At 37.2% G+C, this 26781-nt stretch overlaps 1 protein-coding gene across 1 annotated transcript in view; it reads right to left on the bottom strand.

The window, feature by feature from the left end:
* CASTOR2 (cytosolic arginine sensor for mTORC1 subunit 2) overlaps positions 1-26781 on the bottom strand; it is a 666243-nt gene that overhangs the window by 53202 nt on the left and 586260 nt on the right. Inside the window, exons 4-6 of the mRNA XM_053707472.1 lie at positions 14213-14345; positions 2161-2284; positions 1319-1429 (exon numbers count right to left, since the gene is read on the bottom strand). Of these exons, the coding sequence (XP_053563447.1) occupies positions 1319-1429; positions 2161-2284; positions 14213-14345 (368 nt within the window). The remainder of the gene's footprint in view (positions 1-1318; positions 1430-2160; positions 2285-14212; positions 14346-26781) is intronic.

The following is a 26781-nucleotide window of genomic DNA, read 5'->3' as shown; positions in this document are numbered from 1 at the left end:
TAAATGTAGATAGTATTTACAGTCTTGACAAAGAACATAAATCTAAATAGTCATTTTAGTCATTCCCCTTTTTTGCAGTTAACTGGCACAGGCTGAAAGGGCCCCATGATGTCATGAATGTGTTGGGCATCGCCCACAGAACTTGGTGCTTACAGACCAGTTTTTTGCAAAAAACGGGACTGACATTCAAGACTAAAATTTGACCTAGGAAATTGTTATTTTTCAAATTAAATGTATAATGTTTTTTTTTTTTAAAGGAACAGTGTACTGTTAAATGAGTCCCCCTTAATATGTTTCCAATTGCTTATTATAACAGCTGCAGGGTATTAATACATTGGAAACTGTCTCTTAAGGTTTACTTTTGTATATGAAATAGCAGTTTTTTCTTTTTTAAACCACAACCTTTTAAAATTGGCTGATCTTGCAGGGAGAGCAGTCCTAATTATCGTATTGCTCTCTATACACACAGTGACTTCCTTTTCGGTCTGCATATACACAAATACCAAAAGTTTTAGTACCTGTGTCTATAACTGTACACTAGGAGAATAGTTTCTTCTTCACCTTCAGTGTATTTAGTTCTTCTGTACCCATTACTGCAGTACTGAGTTTTCAGTATGGGTGGCGGTTTCAACAGGCAAAACAAAATGACAAACTAAAGGTAAGGGAACCATGTGTAAAATTGGTTCATTGGAACACATTAAAGGGGAAAAAATGTTAAGGTGCAATGTCCCTTTAAAGGGACAGTCTACAATAGAATTGTTATGGTTTTAAAAGATAGATAATCCCTTTATTACCCATTCCCCAGTTTTGCTTAACCAACACAGTTATATTAATATACTTTTTACCTCTGTGATTACCTTGTATCTAGGAACCCTCTTCCAGCCCCCTGATCACATGACTGTGACTGTTTATTATCTATTGTCTTGCATTTAGCATTGTGATGGGCTAAATATTAAATAACTCCCTCCCTGTGCAGGAACACAGTGTTATCTATATGGTCCACCTGTACTTTCTGTCTCTTTGTGTTGAAAAGGAATATAAAAAGTATGTGATAAGAGGCAGCCCTCAAAGGCTTAGACATTAGCATACGAGTCTGCCTAGGTTTAGTTTCAACTAAGAATACTAAGAGAGAAAAGCAAACTTGATGATAAAAGTAAATTAGAAAGTTGATTAAAATTACATGTCCTATCTGAATAATGAAAGTTTAATTTTGACTAGACTGTCCCTTTAAGACCGGCAGATAAACTCTCAACTGTATTATAAAGTAACTCTTGACAAAACAAAACAGGCAATGGCTAAGCTCTTAATCAAGTTTCACCTTTGCTGTGTCTGTACATCCATTACTAATGAGATGTAACCTTCAATGAGCGAAAACGAGAAAAAACGTATATGTCCTGATTCCTCATTGCCAACCGCCGAGTCTTTTACTCTGGGGAAAAAAGCACACATACAAAGTCATTACAAAAATTATATTAAACTATATTACCGCCATAAAATTAAAAGCATTACATTTCTAAATTGTAGATGATTATATACAGGTATATACATAATATATGCTGTAGGATAGCATTACTGCCCAAAACCAATATTTATATCCTTTTAAAATTATTGTCACAACATGAACAGCTGTGTGTTCAAATTCCCTTGCACATCAGAATTGTATTTTACATCCCTATATGGCATTTCCTGTTCATAACAGTGTACTGCTTGTGTCTGTATCTGATGAGATGTGTCTGTCTCTTTAAAAAATTAGAACAACAGAAGTCCATAAGAGTATTAGAAAGTTATATATTGGTCAAGGAGACTTGGGGTGCTGAAAGCTAAATTCTTCATAACTCTATATTTTTATTATATTTTTGCTTTTGCACAGTTACTTATTTGTCCCTACATTATATTTTTTAAATCGGTTTATTTGGTGAAACAAAACATTATGCCAACACAAAACAGAATATATACAAAAGTCAAATTAAAAAATGCATTTTTTAAGTGTGTTAGCAAGTTTTCGTAAAATAAAAAATCTCACTATAAACATCCCGAAAAGTCTATATTTGTTAGATTTATAATAGAATTTTGTTGGAAAACCCGGCACAAATAATATTCTTGGTAATTAAAGTAATACACAGGTACACAGTATACTCCAACTGTATTGCCTAAACATACCCATTGGAGTAAAACATAACATCCATTAGGAGTGTAGTCACAGTAGGAAGTGTAAAAGGATCCAGGCTAGTAACACAAAACATATTGCTGGGACTGGAGAGCGGATGAATAACAGGCCTTTGAACTGTAAGACAAAGAAGAATGAAACATACAGATTATAAAGAATGTATAAAAACCCATCTCCAAAATGTATGCTTACCCTATAAATGAATTTCTTTCGAGGTGGTGAGATTCCATAAGTTTGTTACTTCAGGGATTTAGCTCCTAGTCACTAGGAGGAGGCAGCGATTCCAAAAGCTCCAAGACTATTCTTATCCCCAACACCTCACTGATAAGCCAGTCTTACATATAGCCAAGAAGGAGAAAGGTAGGAAAGAACAGAACAGAGAAATGAGGTGCAAAACTAGAACTGCCGCCAGAAAAAAAAATTACAATTTAAATATAAAGAGTGGGCCTTGTGGACTCTCACCACCTCCAAAAAAAATGAATTTATCATTAGGTAAGCGTAAAAATGTTTTCCTTCGTAGGGTGAGGAGAATCCATAAGTTCATAACTTCAGGTAAATTAATACCCAAGATGTCTATGAGTAATAAGGGCGGGGTTAAATTTTGGAAAAAGGCAGGCACCTAATTTATAGACACTGCTGCCTAGGGGATTTTTATTTTTACCATATTGTAAATTTGTTCAACTGAAGCCTCATTTTTTAAAGGCTCATGAAGTAAAAACTGATCTGGTAGAATGAGCAGTTATACGCATTGGTGGAGAGTCTGGAGACTTTCCCGCCTCCAAGTAAGCCTTATGAATTAAAATCTTTAACCACAAAGCCAAAGTAACAGTCATGGCTTTTTGACCCTTGCGTGATCCTGAGAAATGAATGAATAAACTAGAGGACTGCCTAAAATTCCTTAGTAGCCTGAAGATAACATTTTAAGGCTCTCACTACATCCAAATTATGTAAAAGCCTTTCCCCTTAGATTTATGAGGATTAGGACAAAAAGAATGTACCACAATTTCTCGATTTATGTTATCTGAAGAAACCACCTTTGGTAAAAATAACAAAAAAAATAACAGCTAGATTACGAGTTTTCAGCGCTATAGGGAAATTAACGAGCGCCACAAAAGCGTCGTTAATTCACCTCCTTATAGCGCTGCTATTACAAGTTTTTAAAAACCCGGGTTGCCCGGGCGATATGGTGGCGTTGAGCTCCATACCTCACCCAAATACAAACGGTGTTTTGACGTGCTCGTGCACGATTTCCCCCATAGACATCAATGGGAAGATCCTGCAAAAGAAAAGCCTAACACCTGCGATCGCGGAATGAAAAGCTCCGTAACGCAGCCCCATTGATGTCTATGAGGAAAGAAAAAGTTACGTTTAAACCTAACACCCTAACATAAAAAAAAAGTCTAAATACCCCTAATCTGCGGCCCCTAACATCGCCGCCACCTACATTACAGTTATTAACCCCTAATTGTCTGCCCCTAACATCGCCGCCACCTAAATAAAACTATTATCCCCTAATCTGCTGCTTCCGATATCGCCGCCACCTACATTACAGTTCTAACCCCTAATCTGCCGCCCCCAATGTCGCTGCCACTATACTAAAGTTATTAACCCCTAAACCTTTGGCCTCCCACATCACTAACACTAAATAAATATATTAACCCCTAAACCTAACCCTAACGTAACCCTTACCTTAACCTCCCCTAACTTAAATATAATTAAAATAAACCTAAATTAAACTTACAATTATTACCTAAATAAATCCTATTTAAAACTAAATACCTGTAAAAAAAAAAAACTAAGCTAGCTACAAAATAAATAATAAAGATACATTGTAGCTATCTTAGGTTTTATTTCACAGGTAAGTTTGTATTTATTGGATTTATTTTAGCTAGGTAGTTAGTTTACCTAGTTAAAATAAATACAAAGTTACCTGTAAAATAAAACCTAACATTACAATCAAATCAAATAAATTAATCAAATACAATTATCTAAATTACAAAAAAAACAAAACACTAAATTACACAAAATAAAAAACAAAATTATCATAAATAAAAACTAATTACTTCTAATCTAATAGCCCTATCAAAATAAAAAGCCCCCCCCCCCCATAAATAAAAAAAACCCTAGCCTACACTAAACTACCAATGGCCCTTAAAAGGGCCTTTTGCAGGGCATTGCCCCAAAGAAATCAGCTCTTTTACCTGTAAAAAAAAATACAAACAACCCCACAACAGTAAAACCCACCACCCACACAACCAAACCCCCCAAATAAAATTCTATCTAAATAAACCTAAGCTAACCAATGCCCTGAAAAGCCTTAAAAAAAAAACTAACACTAACCCCCGACGATCCACTTACAGTTTTCGAAGACCGGACATCCATCCTCATCCAGGTGGCAGAAGTCTTCATCCAAGCGGGCAGAAGTCTTCATCCAGACGGCATCTTCTATCTTCATCCATCCGGCACGGAGCGGGTCCATCTACAAGACATCCGGCGCGGAGCATCCTTTTTTCCCGATGGTCGCTGAAGAATGAAGTTTCCCTTTAAGTGACGTCATCCAAGATGGCGTCCTTTACATTCCAATTGGCTGATAGAATTCTATCAGCCAATAGGAATTAAAGGGGAAAAAATCCTATTGGCTGTAAGTGGATCGTCGGGGGTTAGTGTTAGGTTTTTTTAAGGGTTTATTGGGTGGGTTTTATTTTTAGCTTAGGGTTTGGGCAATGTAAAAGAGCTAAATGCCCTTTTAAGGGCAATGCCCATCTAAATGCCCTTTTCAGGGCAATGGTTAGCTTAGGTTTATTTAGATAGAATTTTATTTGGGGGGTTTGGTTGTGTGGGTTTTACTGTTGGGGGGTTGTTTTTTATTTTTTTTACAGGTAAAAGAGCTAATTTCTTTGGGGCAATGCCCTGCAAAAGGCCCTTTTAAGGGCCATTGGCAGTTTAAGTGTAGGCTAGGGTTTTTTTTATTTTCGGGGGGGGGGGGGGGGGGGTATTTTAATAGGGCTATTAGATTAGGAGTAATTCGTTTTTATTTTTGATAATTTTGTTTTTTATTTTGTGTAATTTAGTGTTTATATTTTTTTGTAATGTAGATAATTGTATTTTATTAATTTAAATTATTGTAATGTTAGGTTTCAGTGTAAGGCAGGTTAGGTTTTATTTTACAGGTAACTGTATTTATTTTAGCTAGGTAGTTATTAAATAGTTAACTATTTACTAACTAGTCTACCTAGTTAAAATAAATACAAAGTTACCTGTGAAATAAAAATAAAACCTAAGCTAGCTACAATGTAACTATTATTTATTTTGCAGCTAGCTTAGGTTTTATTTTATAGGTATTTAGTTTTAAATAGAAATTATTTAGGTAATAATTGTAAGTTTAATTTAGATTTATTTTAATTATATTTAAATTAGGGGGTGTTAGGGTTAGACTTAGGCTTAGGGTTACGTTTAGGGGTTAATATATTTATGTAGTGATGTGGGATGCCAAAGGTTTAGGGGTTAATAGTTTATTTTAGTATATTTCGTTGTGGGGGGCTTGCGGTTTAGTGGTTAATAGGTTTATTATTGTGGCGGTGTGGGCAGATTAGGGGTTAATAATCTTTAAATAGTGTTTGCGATGCGGGAGGGTGGCGGTTTAGGGTTTAATAGGTTTATAATAGTGGTGACGATGTCGGGGAGCGATGGAATAGGGGTTAATACATTTTTTAAGTGGAGGCGATGTCCGAAGCGGCAGATTAGGGGTTAATAAATTTATTGTAGTGTTTGCGATGCGGGAGGGCCTCGGTTTGGGGGTTAATAGGTAGTTTATGGGTGTTAGTGTACTTTTTAACACTTTAGTTATTAGTTTTATGCTACAGATTTGTAACGTAAAACTCATAACTACTGACTTTAGATGGCGGTACGGATCTTGTAATTTTAGGCTGTACCGCTCACTTTTTGGCCTCACAGCAAAACTCGAAATACCGGCGCTATGCGAATCCCATTGAAAAATGACGACTTTTTAAAAAGTGCGGTACTGACATTGCGTGACGGCCAAAAAGGTGAGCGGTACACCTATTCTGACAAGACTTGTAATAGCGGCGTTAGGGAAAAAGCATAACAATGCTTTTTCACTCATAACGCAAAACTTGTAATCTAGCTGTAAATTAGTTCTTAAAGGGCCATTATACACTTGTTTTTTCTTTGCATAAATGTTTTGCAGATGATCTATTTATAAAGCCCATAAAGTTTGTTTTTTAAAAAAATTGATAATTTTGCTTATTTTTAAATAACATTGCTCTGATTTTCAGACTCCTAACCATGCCCCAAAGTTTTATTTGAATACCGTCAGCTGCCTTCTCCAGTTTGCTTCTGTTGGTGTAAAGGGTCTTTTCATATGCAAAAGAAGGGGGAGGGGGGGAGTGTCTTATTTCCCACTTGCAGTGGGCTTTCTAACTGCCTTTTCAACAGAGCTATACTGAAAGCTTCTAAGTACGTTTTTAAACCATTTTATACTGGATTTTTATATCAGTATTTGCGCATCTTATTCTTTATAGTAGTGTCTATTACATGCAGTTATATGAAAATGAGTGTATACTGTCCCTTTAAAACCGCTTTGTCCTCATGAAAAACTAAATAAGAAGGATTACAGGAAAGAGCAGACAATTCTAAGGAAAATCGCCAAGAGAAACAAAACTTTCCAAGACAAAAACTAAATGTTAATAGAATGCATAGATTCAAAAGGCAAAACATACAAAACGCTCAAAAACAAATTAAATTTTCAAGGAGGAGAAATTGCTTTAATAACTGGTTTTAATCTGACTAAAGCTTGAATAAAACATTGAACTTCTGGAATTTTAGAGATCTTTCTATTGTATAACACTGAAAGAGCAGATATTTGACCCTTTACAGAGCTAGCATCCTGAAGAAATTGAAGAATTCTGAGAATTGAGTGCCAATTAAACTGTAAAAAATCTTCCAAGTTTTGTGATACATTTTCCTGGTTTCCTTGCCAGAATTATTAAATAAATTAAAGCAGTAAAGTATGTCTCACCGCCTCAGAGAAACCTCTCTGCTTCAATTTTATGTGTTCAATCTCCAAGCAGTCAAGTTGAGAGACTCGAGATTTTGATGATAAAAAGGACCTTGAAATAGAAGGTTGTGACGAATAGGAAGAGTCCATGGAGGGGAGCTTGACATTTGTACTAAGTCCACAAACCAAGTTCTGCAAGGCCAAGGAGGAGCTACAGAATTACTGATGATAGCTATTGCTTGATTTGAGCTATCACTCTTGGAAGCAGAACTATTGGAGGAAATATGCATGGCACACGAAAAAACCAAGGAGCTGCTAAAGCATGTACAAACTCTGCTTGGGCACCTCTTTACTTCACAAAATATCTGGTAAGAGTGCTGTTTACATGAGAAGCCATCAAATCAATCTCTGGAAGACCCCACTTCCTGATTAACTGATTAAAAACATCTACATGAAGAGACCATCCTCCTGGATATAGGGATTGCCGATTGAGATGGACTGCTTTCCAGTTGTTCGCTCCTGGAATTAGACAGCAATTGGTGTTTGCCCAATTTAAAATTTAAGAGACTTTATTCATTGCTAGAGAACTGCGAGTTCCACCTTATTGATTGATATATGCCACCGCCGTGACATTGTCCGATTGATAAGTCTCTTGCTTCAGAATGGGCCAGCTCTGAAGAGCCCTGAAGATCACACAAAGTTCTAGCGCATTTATTGGTAAATATTCAAAAAGAAAAAGAAGACTGTAACCCAATATGTACACAATACAACAAGGAGGGATATTGCATTGCTCAAGGCATAAATGTATTAATCGATAATAGCATATAAATAGAAAGTACCTAAAAACACACAATAAAAGCTATAGGCCCCTTAATAAAAGTCGCCGGTTACTTGTAAAGAAATAATAAAGTGCACCATGTTGAATTCAATCATAGGAAAAATCGATGCAATTAAGTACTGTAATAGTCTTGCTTAAAAGAGTCATTCATATAGCAAAGTACTTACAGAACTTGCACATACAAGAGCTGTATACTTCTTCCAAGAAATGATCCAAAAACCCAGCAGTATACCGAGGGCGTAAAGCCAAAGACCAGAGCAAATCCTAGAACGGATATCTTGAACAACGGGGGAGACTGACGTTGGTTATTGATAACCTCGCCTCCTGATGTAATACCCATGAGCCAGTGTCACTACAGTGTCTATGTATAGTGCTTGGTGTTATTCTACTGATGCAGATACCACTGAGCCTATAACCAGCCCTCCTCTGGCTATACCCATGAGCCAGTGTCACTACTGTGTCATTATATAGTGATGGGTGTTGTTATACTGATGCAGATACCACTGATCCTATAACCAGCCCTCCTCTGGCTATACTCATGAGCCAGTGTCACTACTATGTCTTTGTATAGTGCTTGGTGTTATACTGATGCAGATACCACTGATTCTATAACCAGCCCTCCTCTGGCTATACCCATGAGCCAGTGTCACTACTGTGTCATTATATAGTGCTGGGTGTTGTTATACTGATGCAGATACCACTGATCCAATAACCAGCCATTCTCTGGCTATACTCATGAGCCAGTGTCACTACTATGTCTTTGTATAGTGCTTGGTGTTAAACTGATGCAGATACCACTGATTCTATAACCAGCCCTCCTCTGGCTATACCCATATGCTAGTGTCACTACTATGTCATTATATAGTGCTGGGTGTTGTTATACTGATGCAGATACCACTGATCCTATAACCAGCCCTCCTCTGGCTATACTCATGAGCCAGTGTCACTACTATGTCTTTGTATAGTGCTTGGTGTTATACTGATGCAGATACCACTGATTCTATAACCAGCCCTCCTCTGGCTATACGCATATGCTAGTGTCACTACTGTGTCATTATATAGTGCTAGGTGTTATTATACTGATGCAGATACTACCGATTCTATAACCAGCCCTCCTCTGGCTATACCCATATGCCAGTGTCACTACTGTGCCATTATATAGCACTGGGTGTTATTAAACTGATGCAGATACCACTGACCCTATAAACAGCTCTTGTCTGGCTATACCCATGAGCCAGTGTCACTACTGTGTCATTATATAGCGCTGAGTGTTATTATACTGATGCAGATACCACTGACCCTATAACCAGCTCTTGTCTGGCTATACGCATGTGTCAGTGTTACTACTGTGTCTTTGTACAGAGCTGGGTGTTATTATACAGATGCAGATACACATCCAGTATTTCACTTAGGCTTTATTTATTCTATAACTTATCACCCAATATCGCTAGCAGTCTCTTGACAAGCCACTAACTTTATTCACACTACATTTTTTTTTTAATTCCTATTATTTAATCAAAAAGAAAAGATATACTAAGGTTGTGGCGGACACTGCAAGGGCTTGTCATGCACACCAGTGTCCATGTACGGACACATTGCCTATCTTTGATCAGGTGATCCATACAAGAATTAGAAAGTTGAGCAGGGGGTACAATAGGTAAAATTTTACACATTACACATTTAAATGTAATCTCAGAGGATCTCCTCTCTAAAGCAGCTAGGTAACAGAGTTGGGGACAGTTCCAGTATGCTCCATATTTATTTAAACTAAGTAAAATGCAGCAATACACCAAAAATAGTAATTTCAGGAATTTTAAGCTTAAAGGATTACTAACTTTTGCTTTGTACCTTAAAAACAGTTCACATATTGTCAATCACATTTCTCCAACAAATTGAATCTACCTTATATCTGTAAACGAAGCTCCATTTCTTTAGAAAATACATTTTGATATTGCCCGCATGACATAACTTCATCCAGCCCTCAAAAATGTTTAGTTTTTTGCATGTAATTAGAATAAGATTACCTAAACTAAGCATACACAATTTGATTGGTCTATTTGCGCTTGCGCAGAATGCGGCACAGATGGCGACATTACCCAAACGCATTTTAATTTCTAATCGATTAGACGTATTTGATGACGTTCACCTATATCGCGCATGAGCATCAAACAGAACAGTCGCCACTGGACTGGAGTTGGCCGTGCGGATTGGAAAGCGGTAACAGAGTGAAAGGTAGTGGGTTTGGAAAAATTTACATTTTTAAAGACAGTTCGTTTAGAAATGGTACGTTTTGGAAACGTGATGGGCATTGTAAATGTCTTTATTTTCATTCATATTTTAGATCTATGATGGATATTTTTGTGACTACAGTGTCCCTTTAACATTTGAGAATGTAAAAGAGTGATATCAACAGGCATAAAAGGTTAACAGGCCTTACAGTGCATAAAAAATATCATGAAAAACTTAAATTATTATATAATGTCATGCTATAAACAGAACTCTTGGATAAGTTGCTAATCTTACCCCCTCCAAGCAACTGTATTACAGGAGTACTGAAGACATGAAACGAAGCAGACGATCTCCATTGCGAAACGCCTCACTCACATCACAGGGTAGAAAAACAGCGTGGGAGAAATATTTAACCCCAGCGCTGCAAACATTCAATATGTAGAAACAATGAAGCTCGCTACCTAAAGACTACAGGGTAACCAGGTAGCCCACAAGTAAACCAATTTGTCTATTTAAAAAAAATCTAGTGCAGAGCCACCTTATCCACATCACTACAATATGGAAATAAAGTCAGAAATGCGACCCTGTAGTGCGCCTGAAAAAATACTGCACAGTAGTGATGCACCGAAATGGAAATTCTGGACCGAAACCGAAAATCCAGGATGCACTTGGCCGAAAACTGAAACCGATACCGAAAATGTCTTTTTTATTATTTTCAATTTTTTTTTTTTTTTTACATAATTAGACTATTTAATGAATGAATCTGAAATGAAAACCTTCAAGCCAATAAAAAGAAAACACACTTTTATTGAAAGTAACACACTAAAATTGGACAAAAATATCTTAAAACAATAATATGCTACACAATAATTTTACCAAGAAAAAAAAACAGGCAAAAAATGATAATGCCATTTTCGGCCAAAATACTTCTGCGACCAAAATTTCAGTGCATCCCTACTTAAAACAATATTAAATATCATAAATACTGTATTATTCTTTATTTAGTTCTATGTAACAGAATCAGATTTACTATCCAAATAAAGTTTAGTCCTAGAAAACTCATTATATGTAAAACAGTAAGTCAAGTAATGAACTTAAAACAGCTGCTCTAGGCTAGCATCAAATTTGAAACATGCTACACAATAATTTTACCAAAAATAACAGGCAAAAAAAAAAACGAAAAACGAAATAGCCAAAAATGCAATTTTCGGACGAAATTTCGGTGGATCCCAACTGCACAGTGTAGCAAAAACGTGAATTAGCAAAAGTGTGTTTGAGTCCTATAGCCTAGAGAACTTAAAGTAAAGAAAAATGTTAAAGGGACAATCTACACCAAAATTGTTATTGATTAAAAGATAGATAATCCATTTATTACCCATTCTAAAGTTTTGCATAACCAACACTGTTCTATTAATAGACTATTTACCTTTTTTGATTACCTTGTATCTAAGCCACTGTAGAATGCCTGATTACTCAGTTCTTTTGACAGACTTGCATTTTAGCTGACTCATAAATAACTCTATGGGAGTGAGCACAATATTATCTATATGACACACATGAACTAGCAGTGTCTAACTGTGAAAAACTGTCCAAATGCACAAATAATCTGGAGCACCTTAATTCTTCACCCACCTTCTGGGAGGCAAAAATTAAACTGTTTGATTAGTGAGGTGGGAGGGATATAAAACTCTTGAAATTTTTGGAATCTTTGCTTTCACCTAGTGGCAAGGAGCTGAATCCCGGAAGCAATCTGTACTTGAGTCGGCAGCTGACAAGGCTAAACATAATAATAATAATAATCATTATGCTAGTATAAAGTGCATTGCTTTGCATTTGTCATTGCTAAAAGCAATTAGGGAAAGATATGTAGCAGGATTAGCCTTGAGAAGTTTGCAGAGTGCACTTCCAGCTCTGATAGTTAGAAAATCAACAATTTTCAGTGCTAAATTACATGAAAGGGGTAACATAAAAAGTGAAAGTTTACTGCAAAGTTGTTTTACTAAAGATAAGTAAATATTTTATATATATATATATATATATATATATATATATATATATATATATATATATATATAAATATCTCAAGATGTTTACTGTCCTTTTAAAGGCAGTGTGCAATACTTTGTCTAATGTAACTTAATGACAGGGCTATCCTCACATCTTTGGAAAAAATACATTATTTTGTTGTGTCTGTAAACTGATAATCAGTACGTTATCCAAAGCAAATACGTAGCAAATGTAATACATAAAATCAATATAAGCAGTAAAACAAATTATGATTGATTATTGCCAAGGAAATGCTCTTAAAGCTACATAGGACATTTTTTTGTTGTTGAAATTTTAAACATTAAAACATACATTTTATTTATTTGGGTTTTGTTTAGAAATTTTACAACACTACTCGGTCTCATTTACCAATAATAGTTTCATTTTGCCTGGAATAAAGCAGTTTGTGCCCTGTTAAAAAATATTATATATATATATATATATATATATATATATATATAATATATATATATACATACAAGAAAAAGTATCCTAACTGTGGGTGATACAGAAATATATATCTTCCCTAGATGGCTTAAGTATACCATTATCTGGCACTCAACCTAACAACAGTCCTAATTATGAAAGATCAGAAGTCACACAAAAAAATTGAAAAAAGACACAAAAGGGGTAACTCATAATTATAGTCCAAGCAGGTTTAAATAAGGGTTCCCTTGTTTAAGGATTCAGGGAGCTCCCTGTTTTTGTATAACACCAGTTGTGGAGTAATTCCACCCAGTAAGCAGTTCCTTTATTAGTAAGCATTACACAAGCGTCCAAGCAAATTGCTCCTTACGTGTAGAACCCCATTCGAAGGTGTGGTTAATATTAAGCAGTCTCCCCCACAAGCGGTCCGTCGGCAATACAAGAATAGGACGGGTAAGTAGTCAGCCCACCATACTCACTTGCTTTTGATATCCAGATTGATCGTTGTTGTTCCGTGAGTGGGGCATACTTCAGTGACTTACCTTACCCTCCTGTTTCGCTTAGCTTCACTGTCCGTAATAGCTGTGGGGAATCAAATACGGTTCGAAACCACCTGCTTATCAGACCAGACATTTTGTTAAATCCGGAGCTTCCTTTGTAAGGTTAATAGCTAGTTGTAGCTTGAGCGGATCCTGGTGCCTCCTGCTGGAGTATAATGTAGCTGCCTTGCTTGTTTTGCTAACGGATCGCTTGTGGGGGAGACTGCTTAATATTAACCACACCTTCAAATGGGGTTCTGCACCATAAGGAGCAATTTGCTTGGACGCTTGTGTAATGCTTACTAATAAAGGGACTACTTACTGGGTGGAATTAAACCACGACTGGTGTTATACAAAACAGGGAGCTCCCTGAATCCTTAAACAAGGGTACCCTTATTTAAACCTGCTTGGACTATAATTATGAGTTACCCCTTTTGTTACTTTTTTCATTTTTTTGTGAAAACAATTGTGCAATTAAATATTTGGTTTGATGCATCTATAGGTTGTGACCTCTGATCTTTCATAATTAGGACTGTTGTTAGGTTGAGTGCCAGATAAGGGTATACTTAAACCATCTAGAGGAGATATATATTTCTGTATCACCCACAGCTGGGATACTTTTTCTTGTATGAATTTATGTAATTATACCTCTGTAGCACTACACACTTACATAATTTATTTGGGTAAGTGGGTAATAACCGTAGTTATAAATTCTAGTGCCAATCATCCCTATTAACTATATATATATATATATATATATATATATATATATATATATATATATATATATACACATACACACACACGCACATAAATACATACACACACAGTCATGTTAAATGTATTGTTAATTACAAATCAAATCTATATTATAATCTTATTTTATCTTTAGCATATTTAAAATATTTGGGCACTCCTGATCTATAGTCACAAGGCAGGACTACTCTTACCTAACTTGGGTTTCACAAATCCATTTGTTACCCCAAGGTTATCAGCAGCTACAGTCTCTCCATTCACCACCCTTAGGATGGTAAACTCCGCTGCTAATGTGTGCATCACAAAAGGCAGATCCCGCTCACGTACCTGAAAAAGTAACACAGGTTGTAAATGGTCTTTGTATCTACTCATCATCGTATGACCATGCTAATCTTATTTAGATATTCTTAGCCTTAAGTACATGTTAAAGGGACATAAAAAACCCACAACATTTCCCTTTGATTCTGATAGAGAACACATTTTTAAGCAACTATCCAATTTATTTAAATGATCAATTTTGTTTCATTCTCTTGGTATCCTTTATCGTAGGAGCAGTAATGCAGTACGGAGAAGCTAGATGAACACAATGGTTAAGCCAATGACAAGAGGCATATATGTGAAGCCACCAATCAGCAGCTATCTCCCAGTTCCTGAGCCTACATAGGTGTGCTTTTCAACAAAGGATACCAAGAGAACAAGGGAAATTAGATAATAGAAGTAAATTGGAAAGTTGTTTAAAATTACATGTTCCATCTCAAGCATGAAAGGAAAATCTTGGGCTTCATATCCAGTGTTCTACTTTGTGACAAAACAAAATTAAAGCGGGATTACTCCAAGGATATAATACAAGATACTTATTTCAAGGGAGTATTAATTCCATAACTACAGATAAATATAGATGAGACTTACATAAAGGAAAGACAGACCCTAAAGTATAGAAAACTACACACACAAAAATAAAGCATTAAACATCTAATTTATTTATATATAAAAATAAAATGTATCATTTTTCACATTCAGTCATATTGGTGGTTCCCTTCATATATTTCTATCCCTTTGCTACCAGCGGTATCACATTTACAGCCAGCCCAATAAGAAGCTATATGGAGAGAGAAATTGGAGAAAAAATATTGGCTCCATTCACGACTGACTGAAAAGACCAAATGAGCAACGCTAAAGAAAAATGTGTCCACATAACTAGAGATGGGAGAGCCTAGAATTATTTTTAAAAATTAGAAAATTAAATAAAATTTGTTTTTTTTTCCCTTTCTGAAGCCGTTTTTTGCTGAAAAAATTAAAAAACAAAACAAAATGGAGTATGCAATATGTTCTTTTTCAATTATAAATAATATGTTTTTGACATAATGTTCATATATTTAAACCTCCAATATTATTTCTTAAAATTACATAACAAGAAGACTTTTATGAAAGACTTATGAGACTTTATGTAAAATCTCAAATCATTGCAAATCCTGTACACTTAATACAAGCAAATCCTATAATACAATTCAAATACTATGAAAAACATAATTTATGCTTACCTGATAAATTTATTTCTCTTGTAGTGTATCCAGTCCACGGATCATCCATTACTTATGGGATATTCTCCTTCCCAACAGGAAGTTGCAAGAGGATCACCCACAGCAGAGCTGCTATATAGCTCCTCCCCTCACTGCCATATCCAGTCATTCGACCGAAACAAGCCGAGAAAGGAGAAACCATAGGGTGCAGTGGTGACTGTAGTTTAATTAAAATTTAGACCTGCCTTAAAAGGACAGGGCGGGCCGTGGACTGGATACACTACAAGAGAAATAAATTTATCAGGTAAGCATAAATTATGTTTTCTCTTGTTAAGTGTATCCAGTCCACGGATCATCCATTACTTATGGGATACCAATACCAAAGCTAAAGTACACGGATGATGGGAGGGACAAGGCAGGAACTTAAACGGAAGGAACCACTGCCTGTAGAACCTTTCTCCCAAAAACAGCCTCCGAAGAAGCAAAAGTATCAAATTTGTAAAATTTGGAAAAGGTATGAAGCGAAGACCAAGTCGCAGCCTTGCAAATCTGTTCAACAGAAGCCTCATTTTTAAAGGTCCAGGTGGAAGCCACAGCTCTAGTAGAATGAGCTGTAATCCTTTCAGGGGGCTGCTGTCCAGCAGTCTCATAGGCTAAACGGATTATACTCCGAAGCCAAAAAGAAAGAGAGGTTGCCGAGGCCTTTTGACCTCTCCTCTGTCCAGAGTAAACAACAAACAGGTTAGATGTTTGACGAAAATCTTTAGTAGCTTGTAAGTAAAACTTCAAGGCACGGACTATGTCTAGATTATGCAAAAGACGTTCCTTCTTTGAAGAAGGATTAGGACATAATGATGGAACAACAATCTCTTGATTGATATTCTTGTTAGAAACCACCTTGGGTAAAAACCCAGGTTTTGTACGCAGAACTACTTTATCTGAATGAAAGATCAGATAAGGAGAATCACAATGTAAGGCAGATAACTCAGAGACTCTCCGAGCCGAGGAAATAGCCATCAGAAAAAGAACTTTCCATGATAGAAGTTTGATATCAATAGAATGAAGGGGTTCAAACGGAACCCCTTGAAGAACTTTAAGAACCAAGTTTAAGCTCCATGGAGGAGCAACAGGTTTAAACACAGGCTTAATTCTAACTAAAGCCTGACAAAATGCCTGAACGTCTGAAACTTCTGCCAGACGCTTGTGTAAAAGAATAGACAGAGCAGAAATCTGTCCCTTTAAAGAACTAGCTGATAATCCTTTGTCGAAACCCTCTTGGAGGAAGGACAATATCCTAGGAATCCTAATCCTACTCCATGAGTAATTCTTGGATTCACACCAATGAAGATATTTATGCCATATCTTGTGGTAGATTTTCCTGGTGACCGGCTTTCGTGCCTGTATTAAGGTATCAATGACTGACTCGGAGAAGCCACGCTTTGATAGAATCAAGCGTTCAATCTCCATGCAGTCAGTCTCAGAGAAATTAGATTTGGATGATTGAAAGGACCTTGTATGAGAAGGTCTTGTCTCAGAGGCAGAGTCCATGGTGGAAAGGATGACATGTCCACTAGGTCTGCATACCAGGTCCTGCGTGGCTACGCAGGCGCTATCAGAATCACCGATGCCCTCTCCTGTCTGATTTTGGCAATCAGTCGAGGGAGCAGAGGAAACGGTGGAAACACATAAGCCAGGTTGAAGAACCAAGGAGCTGCTAGAGCATCTATCAGCGTCGCTTCTGGGTCCCTGGACCTGGATCCGTAACAAGGAAGCTTGGCGTTCTGGCGAGACGCCATGAGATACAGTTCTGGTTTGCCCCAACGATGAACCAATTGAGCAAACACCTCCGGATGGAGTTCCCACTCCCCCGGATGAAAAGTCTGACGACTTAGAAAATCCGCCTCCCAGTTCTCTACACCTGGGATATGGATTGCTGATAAGTGGAAAGAGTGAGACTCTGCCCAGCGAATTATCTTGGAGGCTTCTAACATCGCTAGGGAACTCCTGGTTCCCCCTTGATGGTTGATGTAAGCCACAGTCGTGATGTTGTCCGACTGAAATCTGATGAACCTCAGGGTTGCTAACTGAGGCCAAGCTAGAAGAGCATTGAATATTGCTCTTAACTAAAGAATATTTATTGGGAGGAGTTTCTCCTCCTGAGTCCATGATCCCTGAGCCTTCAGGGAGTTCCAGACTGCACCCTAACCTAGAAGGCTGGCATCTTTTGTTACAATCGTCCAATCTGGTCTGCGAAAGGTCATACCCTTGGACAGATGGACCCGAGATAACCACCAGAGAAGAGAATCTCTGGTTTCCTGATCCAGATTTAGTAGAGGGGACAAATCTGTGTAATCCCCATTCCACTGACTGAGCATGCATAGATGCTGCTACCATTAAGCCGATTACCTCCATACACTGAGCCACCGCAGGGCGCGGAGTGGAGTGAAGAACACGGCAAGCATTTAGAAGTTTTGATAACCTGGACTCCGTCAGGTAAATTTTCATTTCTACAGAATCTATAAGAGTCCCTAGGAAGGAAACCCTTGTAGAGAGGAGATAGAGAACTCTTTTCTTCGTTCACTTTCCACCCATGCGACCTCAGAAATGCCAGAACTATCTCTGTGTGAGACTTGGCAATTTGAAAGCTTGACGCCTGTATCAGGATGTCGTCTAGATAAGGCGCTACTATTACTAGGAGGTCTTGCACGCAGCGTAGGAATGCCTCTTTCTTTATCTGGTTTGCAGATAATCTTGAAAGGTGAAATCTCCCCTGTGGAGGAGAAGCTTTGAAGTCCAGAAGATATCTCTGAGATATGATCTCCAACGCCCAGGGATCCTGAAAATCTCTTGCCCACGCCTGGGCGAAGAGAGAGAAAGTCTGCCCCCTACTAGATCCGTTGCCGGATTTGGGGCCGTTCCTTCATGCTGTCTTGGGGGCAGCAGCAGGCTTTCTGGCCTGCTTGCCCTTGTTCCAGGACTGGTTAGATTTCCAGGCCTGCTTGGATTGAGCAAAAGTTCCCTCTTGTTTTGAAGCAGAAGAAGTTGATGCTGAACCTGCCTTGAAATTTCGAAAGGCACGAAAATTAGACTGTTTGGCCCTTGATTTGGCCCTGTCCTGAGGAAGGGTATGACCCTTACCTCCAGTAATGTCAGCAATAATTTCTTTCAAACCAGGCCCGAATAAGGTCTGCCCCTTGAAAGGAATGTTGAGTAATTTAGACTTTGAAGTCACGTCAGCTGACCAGGATTTAAGCCATAGCGCCCGACGCCTGGATGGCGAATCCGGAATTCTTAGCCGTTAGTTTAGTCAAATGAACAATGGCATCAGAAACAAATGAGTTAGCTAGCTTAAGTGTTCTAAGCTTGTCAATGATTTCAGTCAATGGAGCTGTATGGATGGCCTCTTCCAGGGCCTCAAACCAGAATGCCGCCGCAGCAGTGACAGGCGCAATGCATGCAAGGGGCTGTAAAATAAAACCTTGTTGAATAAACATTTTCTTAAGGTAACCCTCTAATTTTTTATCCATTGGATCTGAAAAAGCACAACTGTCCTCAACCGGGATAGTGGTAGGCTTTGCTAAAATAGAAACTGCTCCCTCCACCTTAGGGACCGTCTGCCATAAGTCCCGTGTAGTGGCGTCTATGGGAAACATTTTTCTAAATATAGGAGGGGGGAAAACGGCACACCGGGTCTATCCCACTCCTTACTTTTTTTTTTTTTTTTTAATCATTTATTTATCTCCAAGCACAAAGTACAATTCAACAAGTACAAATTTATCGCATTAATACATTTCTTTGTTTAACAGAAAGAAGAAAAGAATGGTTATCAATCAAAAGAAAAATAAAAACAATCAATAATTAAGTCATTCTTAAATTCAGAAAATCCACAAAGTCATATTTTAAGGAAGTTATTGCCATATACTTTCCAATATCTTACTCTTTGTTATTTGTACAATTGTGCTGTTTTCCTGGTTACCTAAAATAACATAACAAAACATAACATAACAAAACAAGACAAGACAAGACCAAAACAAAACGAGACAGAACAAAACAAAAAAAAAAACAAAAAAAAAGGGGAGAAAGAAGGAAAAAGATCCCCCTTGCCTCCAACTTCCCACCTCTATCTTGCCATCAAGAAAATATGACATTAATACCAGGAGTAGGGAAATGGATTATTCAAAATCAGAGTTCCAAAAAAATCTGATTTGTGAAAACATTTGGTTAATGCATATTGCAAATTATTAGATTGCTGTAATATTAGAGTGAGCCATTTGTCAAAGAAGCTTTTTATCTGGTTCTCTGAGAGAGAGTTAATATTTAGTTATTCAAACATTATTTGCGAGAACACAGCTTGTTTAAATAGACCAAACAGAGGAGCAATCCTCTTCTTCCAATACCTGAGGATTAGATTCCGTCCTAACAGGATCAGGGTATCAATAGATTTATGAGATGTAATATTGGTCTCACTAGTTAAAAAAAAAAACCTGATACATATCTAATATCACATTTTCATGTAGGGCTTTAGAAACCCAGTAGGACATTTTAAACCAAAACTGCCTAATTTTAGGACAGGACCAGAAACAATGGGGGAGATCAGCCTCCTTTTTTTTACACTTAAAACAGTTGGCTGATTTATCACCAGCCCACTTGGCTAACATTCTCGGTGTAATATATGAATTATTAATTAATTTAATATGAGATTCTTTCCAGGAGGTGGGGATTCTTGTCTCTCTTACCTGTTTAATACTAAGATTAATTTTTTCTACTGTTATTTCTTGAAAATAAGATCTCCAGTAGCCAACTAAAGTTTCCAACCCCAGTTGTCCTTGTTTCGACATTAAGATATTATAAATTAGCGAGATAGTATGAATGCCATTCTTATGTAAAATAATATAATCTTCAAGCTTACCAAATTTTTTATAGTCTTGTCTAATATTTTGTATTCCATTTATAAAGTGTCTAAGTTGCAAATATGCATAAAAGTTTTGATTTGGTAGATTGTATTCTTGGAGAATAGATTCAAATGTTCTAACTGTATGTTCATTGTCAAGGACTTGAGAGATGTAGATTAATCCTTTTTCCTCCCACCTTGTAAAAATTCCTGATGTTAAACCTGGGGGGAAGAGGTTGTTACCTCTGATAGGAAGATATGAAGATATGCGGTAGTCTATGTCTAACACGGCACATAATTTCTGCCAGGCTGAGACAACATTACCGATTACCGCTAACTTTTTAATGTGTTTTGGTAATTGTGCCATTGGGCAATGAATAATAGCTTTAAGAGAGAGAGGGGCAACCATCTGTTTTTCAATTAAAGGATTCGTAAAATAATTAGTGTCTGTGATCCAATCACAGGCAAAACGAGCCAAGATAGCTATATTATACCATTTTATATCAGGAAGCGCAAATCCTCCATATTCTGAAAGCTGGTATAATTTAGTTCTAGATAGATAGTGCCTTTTTCTGTTCCAGACAAAAGATGAACAGTTCTTATTAAAAAGCCTTAGATCTTTATTAGAAATAAAAACATGGAGATTTTGAAGAAGATATACTAATTGTGGAAAGAGTATAGACTTAATTAACATGACTCTGGCCGAGAGAGAGATAGGGAACAGGACCCATCTGTTTAATTTCTCAGCAGCATTTGTAAAGAAGACAGAAAAATTGTTATCGTACCAGAAATTAGGATTTCTATGAAGGTTTATTCCTAAGTATTTGATGCTTTCTGCAACCTGAAAAGGGTGTTCCCGACAGCTATCTTTATTCTGATGTATCCAAAGAATTTCAGACTTACTTAAGTTTAATTTGTAGCCCGAGAAAGAACTAAATTGTTTAAACGTATTTAAAACAAGAGGGATACTGATTTTAGTGTTCTGCAAGAATAGCAGCAAGTCATCAGCATACAGTGATAAGACCATTCGTTGGTCTCCAATTTCTATACCTGATATGGTGTCTCTCAGAAGAATTGCAAGATGTTCTATAGCAATGTTGAATAAAAGGGGAGACAGGGGACAACCCTGTCTCGTTCCTTTATGGATATGAAACCTAGGTTTTGGAGCACCATTAACTAGGACATATGAAGTAGGTGAATTATAGATGGACTTTATTAATGAGAGAAAATTCCCTTTGAATCCAAATCTATCAAGGGCAGTGTATAAGTGATCCCATGTAACTGAGTCGAAAGCCTTCTCGGCGTCGGCGGTTAATAACGTATAATCTTGTTTTAAGTTTTGAACATTATCCTGCAAATTATACCAACAATATTCTAATACAGTAGTAACACGGCGTATATTTCTGATAGAGGATCTCCCAGGCATAAAGCCTGATTGATCCTCATGTATAATTTGCTCTATGCCAGATTTAAGTCTTTTTGCCATTATAGAAGTAAGTAATTTACAATCTACATTTAGAAGTGATATAGGCCTGTAAGAAGATGGATCAAGAGGATCTTTACCTTTCTTTAATATTAAAGTAACCGCCGACGCCGAGAAGTATTCCGACATAGGCTTCCCTGCTGTAAAGTATTAATTGAATAATCTAACCAGAATAGGAAGTAAATCACATTGAATAGTCTTATAAAATTCTGATGTTAACTGATCAGGACCGGGAGCTTTATTTGACTTGGCATGGAGTATTGCCTCATCTACTTCTTCCAGGGTAATAGGGCTATTTAAGACTTCTAAAAAAGCTAGAGAGATTTTAGGAGTTACAACTGAATTCCAGAAAATATCTTTATTTTCAAAATTAATCTCATTCGCCGCATATATGTTCTGGAAATACTTGTAAAAGCTCTCTTTAATCTCTCGTGGATCTGAACATCTATCTTGGCCGACCCTAATAGCTTCAATTATATTGTTCTTTTTCCTGGCCTTATTTAATCTAGCCAAAAATTTGGCTGATCTGCCGAATTGCCCACTGTACTTAGCATTAATTTTAATATCTTCCCTTAACATTTTCTCTTTGAAGAAGAGATCATATTCCTGTTTAGCCTTCTGATATTTATCCCAAAGGGATTTAGAGGTATTATTAATATAGTTTTTATAGGAGTTGCTAAGCTGGTTAGCCAGCTGTATTTCACGGGCATTAAATTGTTTCTTCCTTTTAATCATATAGGCTTTAATTTCACCCTTGAGATAAGCCTTAGCAGCTTCCCAGTAGATCTCTACTTTATCTAGATACTCTCTATTGAAAGATTGATACTCCCGCCATTTCTGGCCTAACCAGTCTGCAAACTTTTTATCCTGAGATAGATAGTTGGGAAAAAAGAAATTATTTACAAAGTTAGTAGTAGTGTTCTTAATTGCTATGCTCAGAGAATTGACAGCGTGATCTGAAATCGTTATATCAGAAATATGAGTATCAATATCCATCGCTAACATGACACTAGAAATTAAAAAGAAGTCTATTCTGGATAGCGCTCTATAAGACTTAGACTCACAAGAAAATAGTTGAGAATCCGGATGTTTAATACGCCAGATATCATGGAGCTTTAAGTTAGTACATATCTGACTAAATATTTTGGCCTTAACATTAGAAAATTTAGAGTTATTTGGAGTCCGTCTATCTAGAGATGGGGTTGGAATAAGATTGAAGTCTCCTACCAAAATCAAATTTTGTCCAATGTACTGGGATAGAGTCATAATAAGTTGATTCCAGAATAATACATCTACCTGATCTGGCGCGTATATATTGCAAAAAATGTATTTAGTGTTCCCTATCTCAATCTCGACCAGGAGCCATCTGTCCTCTTTATCATAAGTATGTTTCAGAATTTTGTAAGATAAATCTTTATTAAACAGGATGGCTACCCCTCTCTTCTTCCTATTACAGGGGGAGGCGATCACATGGCCCACCCATTTTGATTTAAGTTTATTAACTTCTATGGCCTTAAGATGTGTTTCTTGTAGGAAAGCAAGATCCGGTTTGTGTTTACCTAGTTGCTTAATAATCAGCTTCCTTTTAATAGGGGAGTTTATTCCACCTATATTCCACGAGACACATTTAAGCATTTCTTCTACTCTTCATATCCATATCAGATGTGAAAATGGAGGCAAGGAGGGGGGAAATAGGAAAGAAGAAGAAAAAGAGAGAGAAAAAAAAAAAAAAAGAAAGAAAGAGGGGAGAAGAGACCAGAGGGGGAGAAATTCTAAAAACAAGACTTTATGTAGCAAATAGCAACATCTCACAAAATCCAAAAATATATTTACAGCTTTAATTCGTTCCCTCATCTATACATTAATTTTCAAATCTATACAAAATTGTCTAGCTTCTTGTTCAGTTAACAGAGTATGTGTAATATCCTTATCTTCTATTATTATTTTGGCTGGATAAATTAGTCTGGCTTTATGCCCTGCATTAATTAGCTTGGTGTAGAAGGGTGACATAGTTTTCCTTCTTTGGGAAGTTTCACTGGAATAATCTTGAAAAATCAAGATTTTAGCTTCTCCTATCTGCACCAGGTCAATTTTGCGATAGGATCTTAAAAGTGTCATTTTATCTTGATAATTTTGGAATTTAATCATGACTACTCTAGGCTTAGTTAACCCGCTCAGCAATTTCCTCTGGGGACCTACTCTGTGTGCTCTTTCAATCAACAGAGGAGTATTCTGTTGTTGCACCCCTAATATTTGCGGGAGAGATATAGAAGCAAAATATAAAAGGTCAGCAAATTCACTGGACTCTGGTAAACCTACAATTTTTAAATTATTGCGACGAGAACTATCCTCAAGATCTGTTATGCAATCCTGTAAATTTTTTATATATTTATTATGATCTGACAATTGGGTTGCTTGACTATTTATAGCATCCTCTGTTTCAGAGACTCTATTTTCAACCTCATTAAGCCTATCTGAAAATTGTCTTACCTCCGCTGTTAAATTAGCCATCTGGGATTGCAACAGCTCAAATTGAGGTAATAATATTCCTGACAACTGATTGATCAGCTGTTGGGTATCATTTTTAGGAGGTACAAGCTCTTTAACTATTTCTGGCTGGATATCAGAAACACGTATTTTCCTGTCTTTATTTTTAACTGGCATAATGGGCGAATTTATTTTAGACGCCGTAATATATTTGTCCATATATATCACACGCTTCCTCCCTTAGTGAAAAATTCTATTAAGTGAAGATAGTATATAGGGTGCAGAGAAAAGGAAAAAGGAGAAGAACTCAATAGCGTGGAGAGAAAAAAAAAAAAAAATCAGGGCAATTGGTGCCTATCTATAAATATAGTGTATGTGCATACAAATAAATAAGTGGACGTGACTATATATCAAAAACTTACAGGAAAAAATACAAAGGAGATAAATTAATCAGTGCCAATACCGTGAAATAGTGAAAGAGGGAAAAAGCGAGCTGTATATTTGTAGGTTTTTTTGACCGGGAATTACACACATCAACTATTGCTTATATGGCAAAGAAAAAAAAAGAAAAAGAAAAAATGGAGTCTAATATGTTCCAGAACAGGTAAAAGTTTTATACCGTATTGAATGTCTCTCTATTTGATTTGATCAGTACCTAGAGAGTCTTGTAACCCAACTTCTTAGAGTAGCATGCCAAACACAGTTAAATAAAATGCTTATATAATCACAAAATATAGATCTATATAAGTGTAAGTAAGGATAGATATAGATATATTAGTTAAACTTCTAGGACTAATAACAGATTTGCAGAAAGATCAAATGCCTATGACATATTAGAGAAGATTTTCCATAATAAAGCTACAGAAACAATCTAGGCCCCAATACACAGGACTTAAAGTAACTAGGCAATAGGTCTTTTCATGAGGTTAGATCCGTCTAACTTTTTAACTCTTTGATCCGTTTACTGTATTGGCCTTGTAACTTAAAATAATATATTTACAACCTCAGAAAGACTAAATATATAGAGCAAGCAGACTTGAATACTGTCCATAATAATATTGACACTTAGCGTTTTAAAATGTCCAGACGATATCAAAGCTACTTCAACCCACACTGGTGCCGCGCGGCTGCAGTCCAACAGCAGCAATATGGTCAAAAGTTCTCTTTACTTGAGGAGAAAAGGGCAGAGCAAACAGTCAAAGCAACAGTCAGAGCAAGGAAACCAAAGAACCAAATATACTTGCACTTTCCAGGTCTGTAATGAATACATCAGCAGGGGTCCAACTTTACCCAACAAGTAGAGCCTACAGTGATAGCCTGTAGTACGGTCTTTTGCAAAGCAGGCCTGGCTCGATTGTTGCCCTTGAGGTTGTCGTAACACCTGTCAGGAAAGCACAACAGCAACCCCGGTAGCTCCAACCAGATGGCGTAGCAGTAGGTCAGCAGACACTTTGCCCCGCTCAGCACTCCGCCCCGGATCTTCACTCCGGAATATTCAGGCACCAGCTTTACCAGGTACCCAGATCAATGTAACAACGCATCCTGAAGAATGGATTTACTCCAGAGTGAGACCGCTACATGCGGTAAGGTGGCAAACTTTAGGTGCGTTCGTTGCATCCGGCAGGGCGGTAAGAGGTTTAGAGTTTACAGGGTCCTTGTAGTATAAGGGTATTTGTTCGTGCACCTGTAGTGCAGTAATCTTTACCTTTGCAGTACATCCAGGGTACCGGTGTGGAATAGTTAAGGGACAGCGTCCCGTAGTTGGTCAGAAGAATCACCCCCGCGGGGTGTGCATTTTTTAGTAGAGAGGCTACTTGCGGCTCTTGCGACGGAGCATACCGCTCTCACGGGTTTCCTGCCAGGGCACAGATGGAGACTGCCCAACTCCCTAGGATGTATATGTCACATCAACAACAGGAGAATAAAGCCAGGGAGGCAAAGCTGTTTCAAACGCTGACTCTCTGCACCACGCCACAACTCAGCGTGCTCTGCTCCGAATCAGCTCCTCCCACCGGAAACCGAGAACTAAACATCCCACTCCTTACTAATAATTTCTGTAAACCTTTTAGGTATTGGAAAAACATCAGTACACACCGGCACTGCATAGTATTTATCCAGTCTACACAATTTCTCTGGCACTGCAATTGTGTCATAGTCATTCAGAGCAGCTAACACCTCCCCAAGCAATACACAGAGGTTCTCAAGCTTAAATTTAAAATTAGAAATCTCTGAATCAGGTTTCCACGAGTCAGAGACGTCACCCACAGACTGAAGCTCTCCGTCCTCAGGTTCTGCATATTGTGACGCAGTATCAGACATGGCTCTTACAGCATCTACGCGCTCTGCATCTCGTCTAACCCCAGAGCTATCACGCTTGCCTCT

Source organism: Bombina bombina, chromosome 3 (assembly GCF_027579735.1).
Source record: "Bombina bombina isolate aBomBom1 chromosome 3, aBomBom1.pri, whole genome shotgun sequence".
Taxonomy (NCBI): Eukaryota; Metazoa; Chordata; class Amphibia; order Anura; family Bombinatoridae; genus Bombina; species Bombina bombina.
This window is presented reverse-complemented; position numbering and strand designations above follow the sequence as displayed.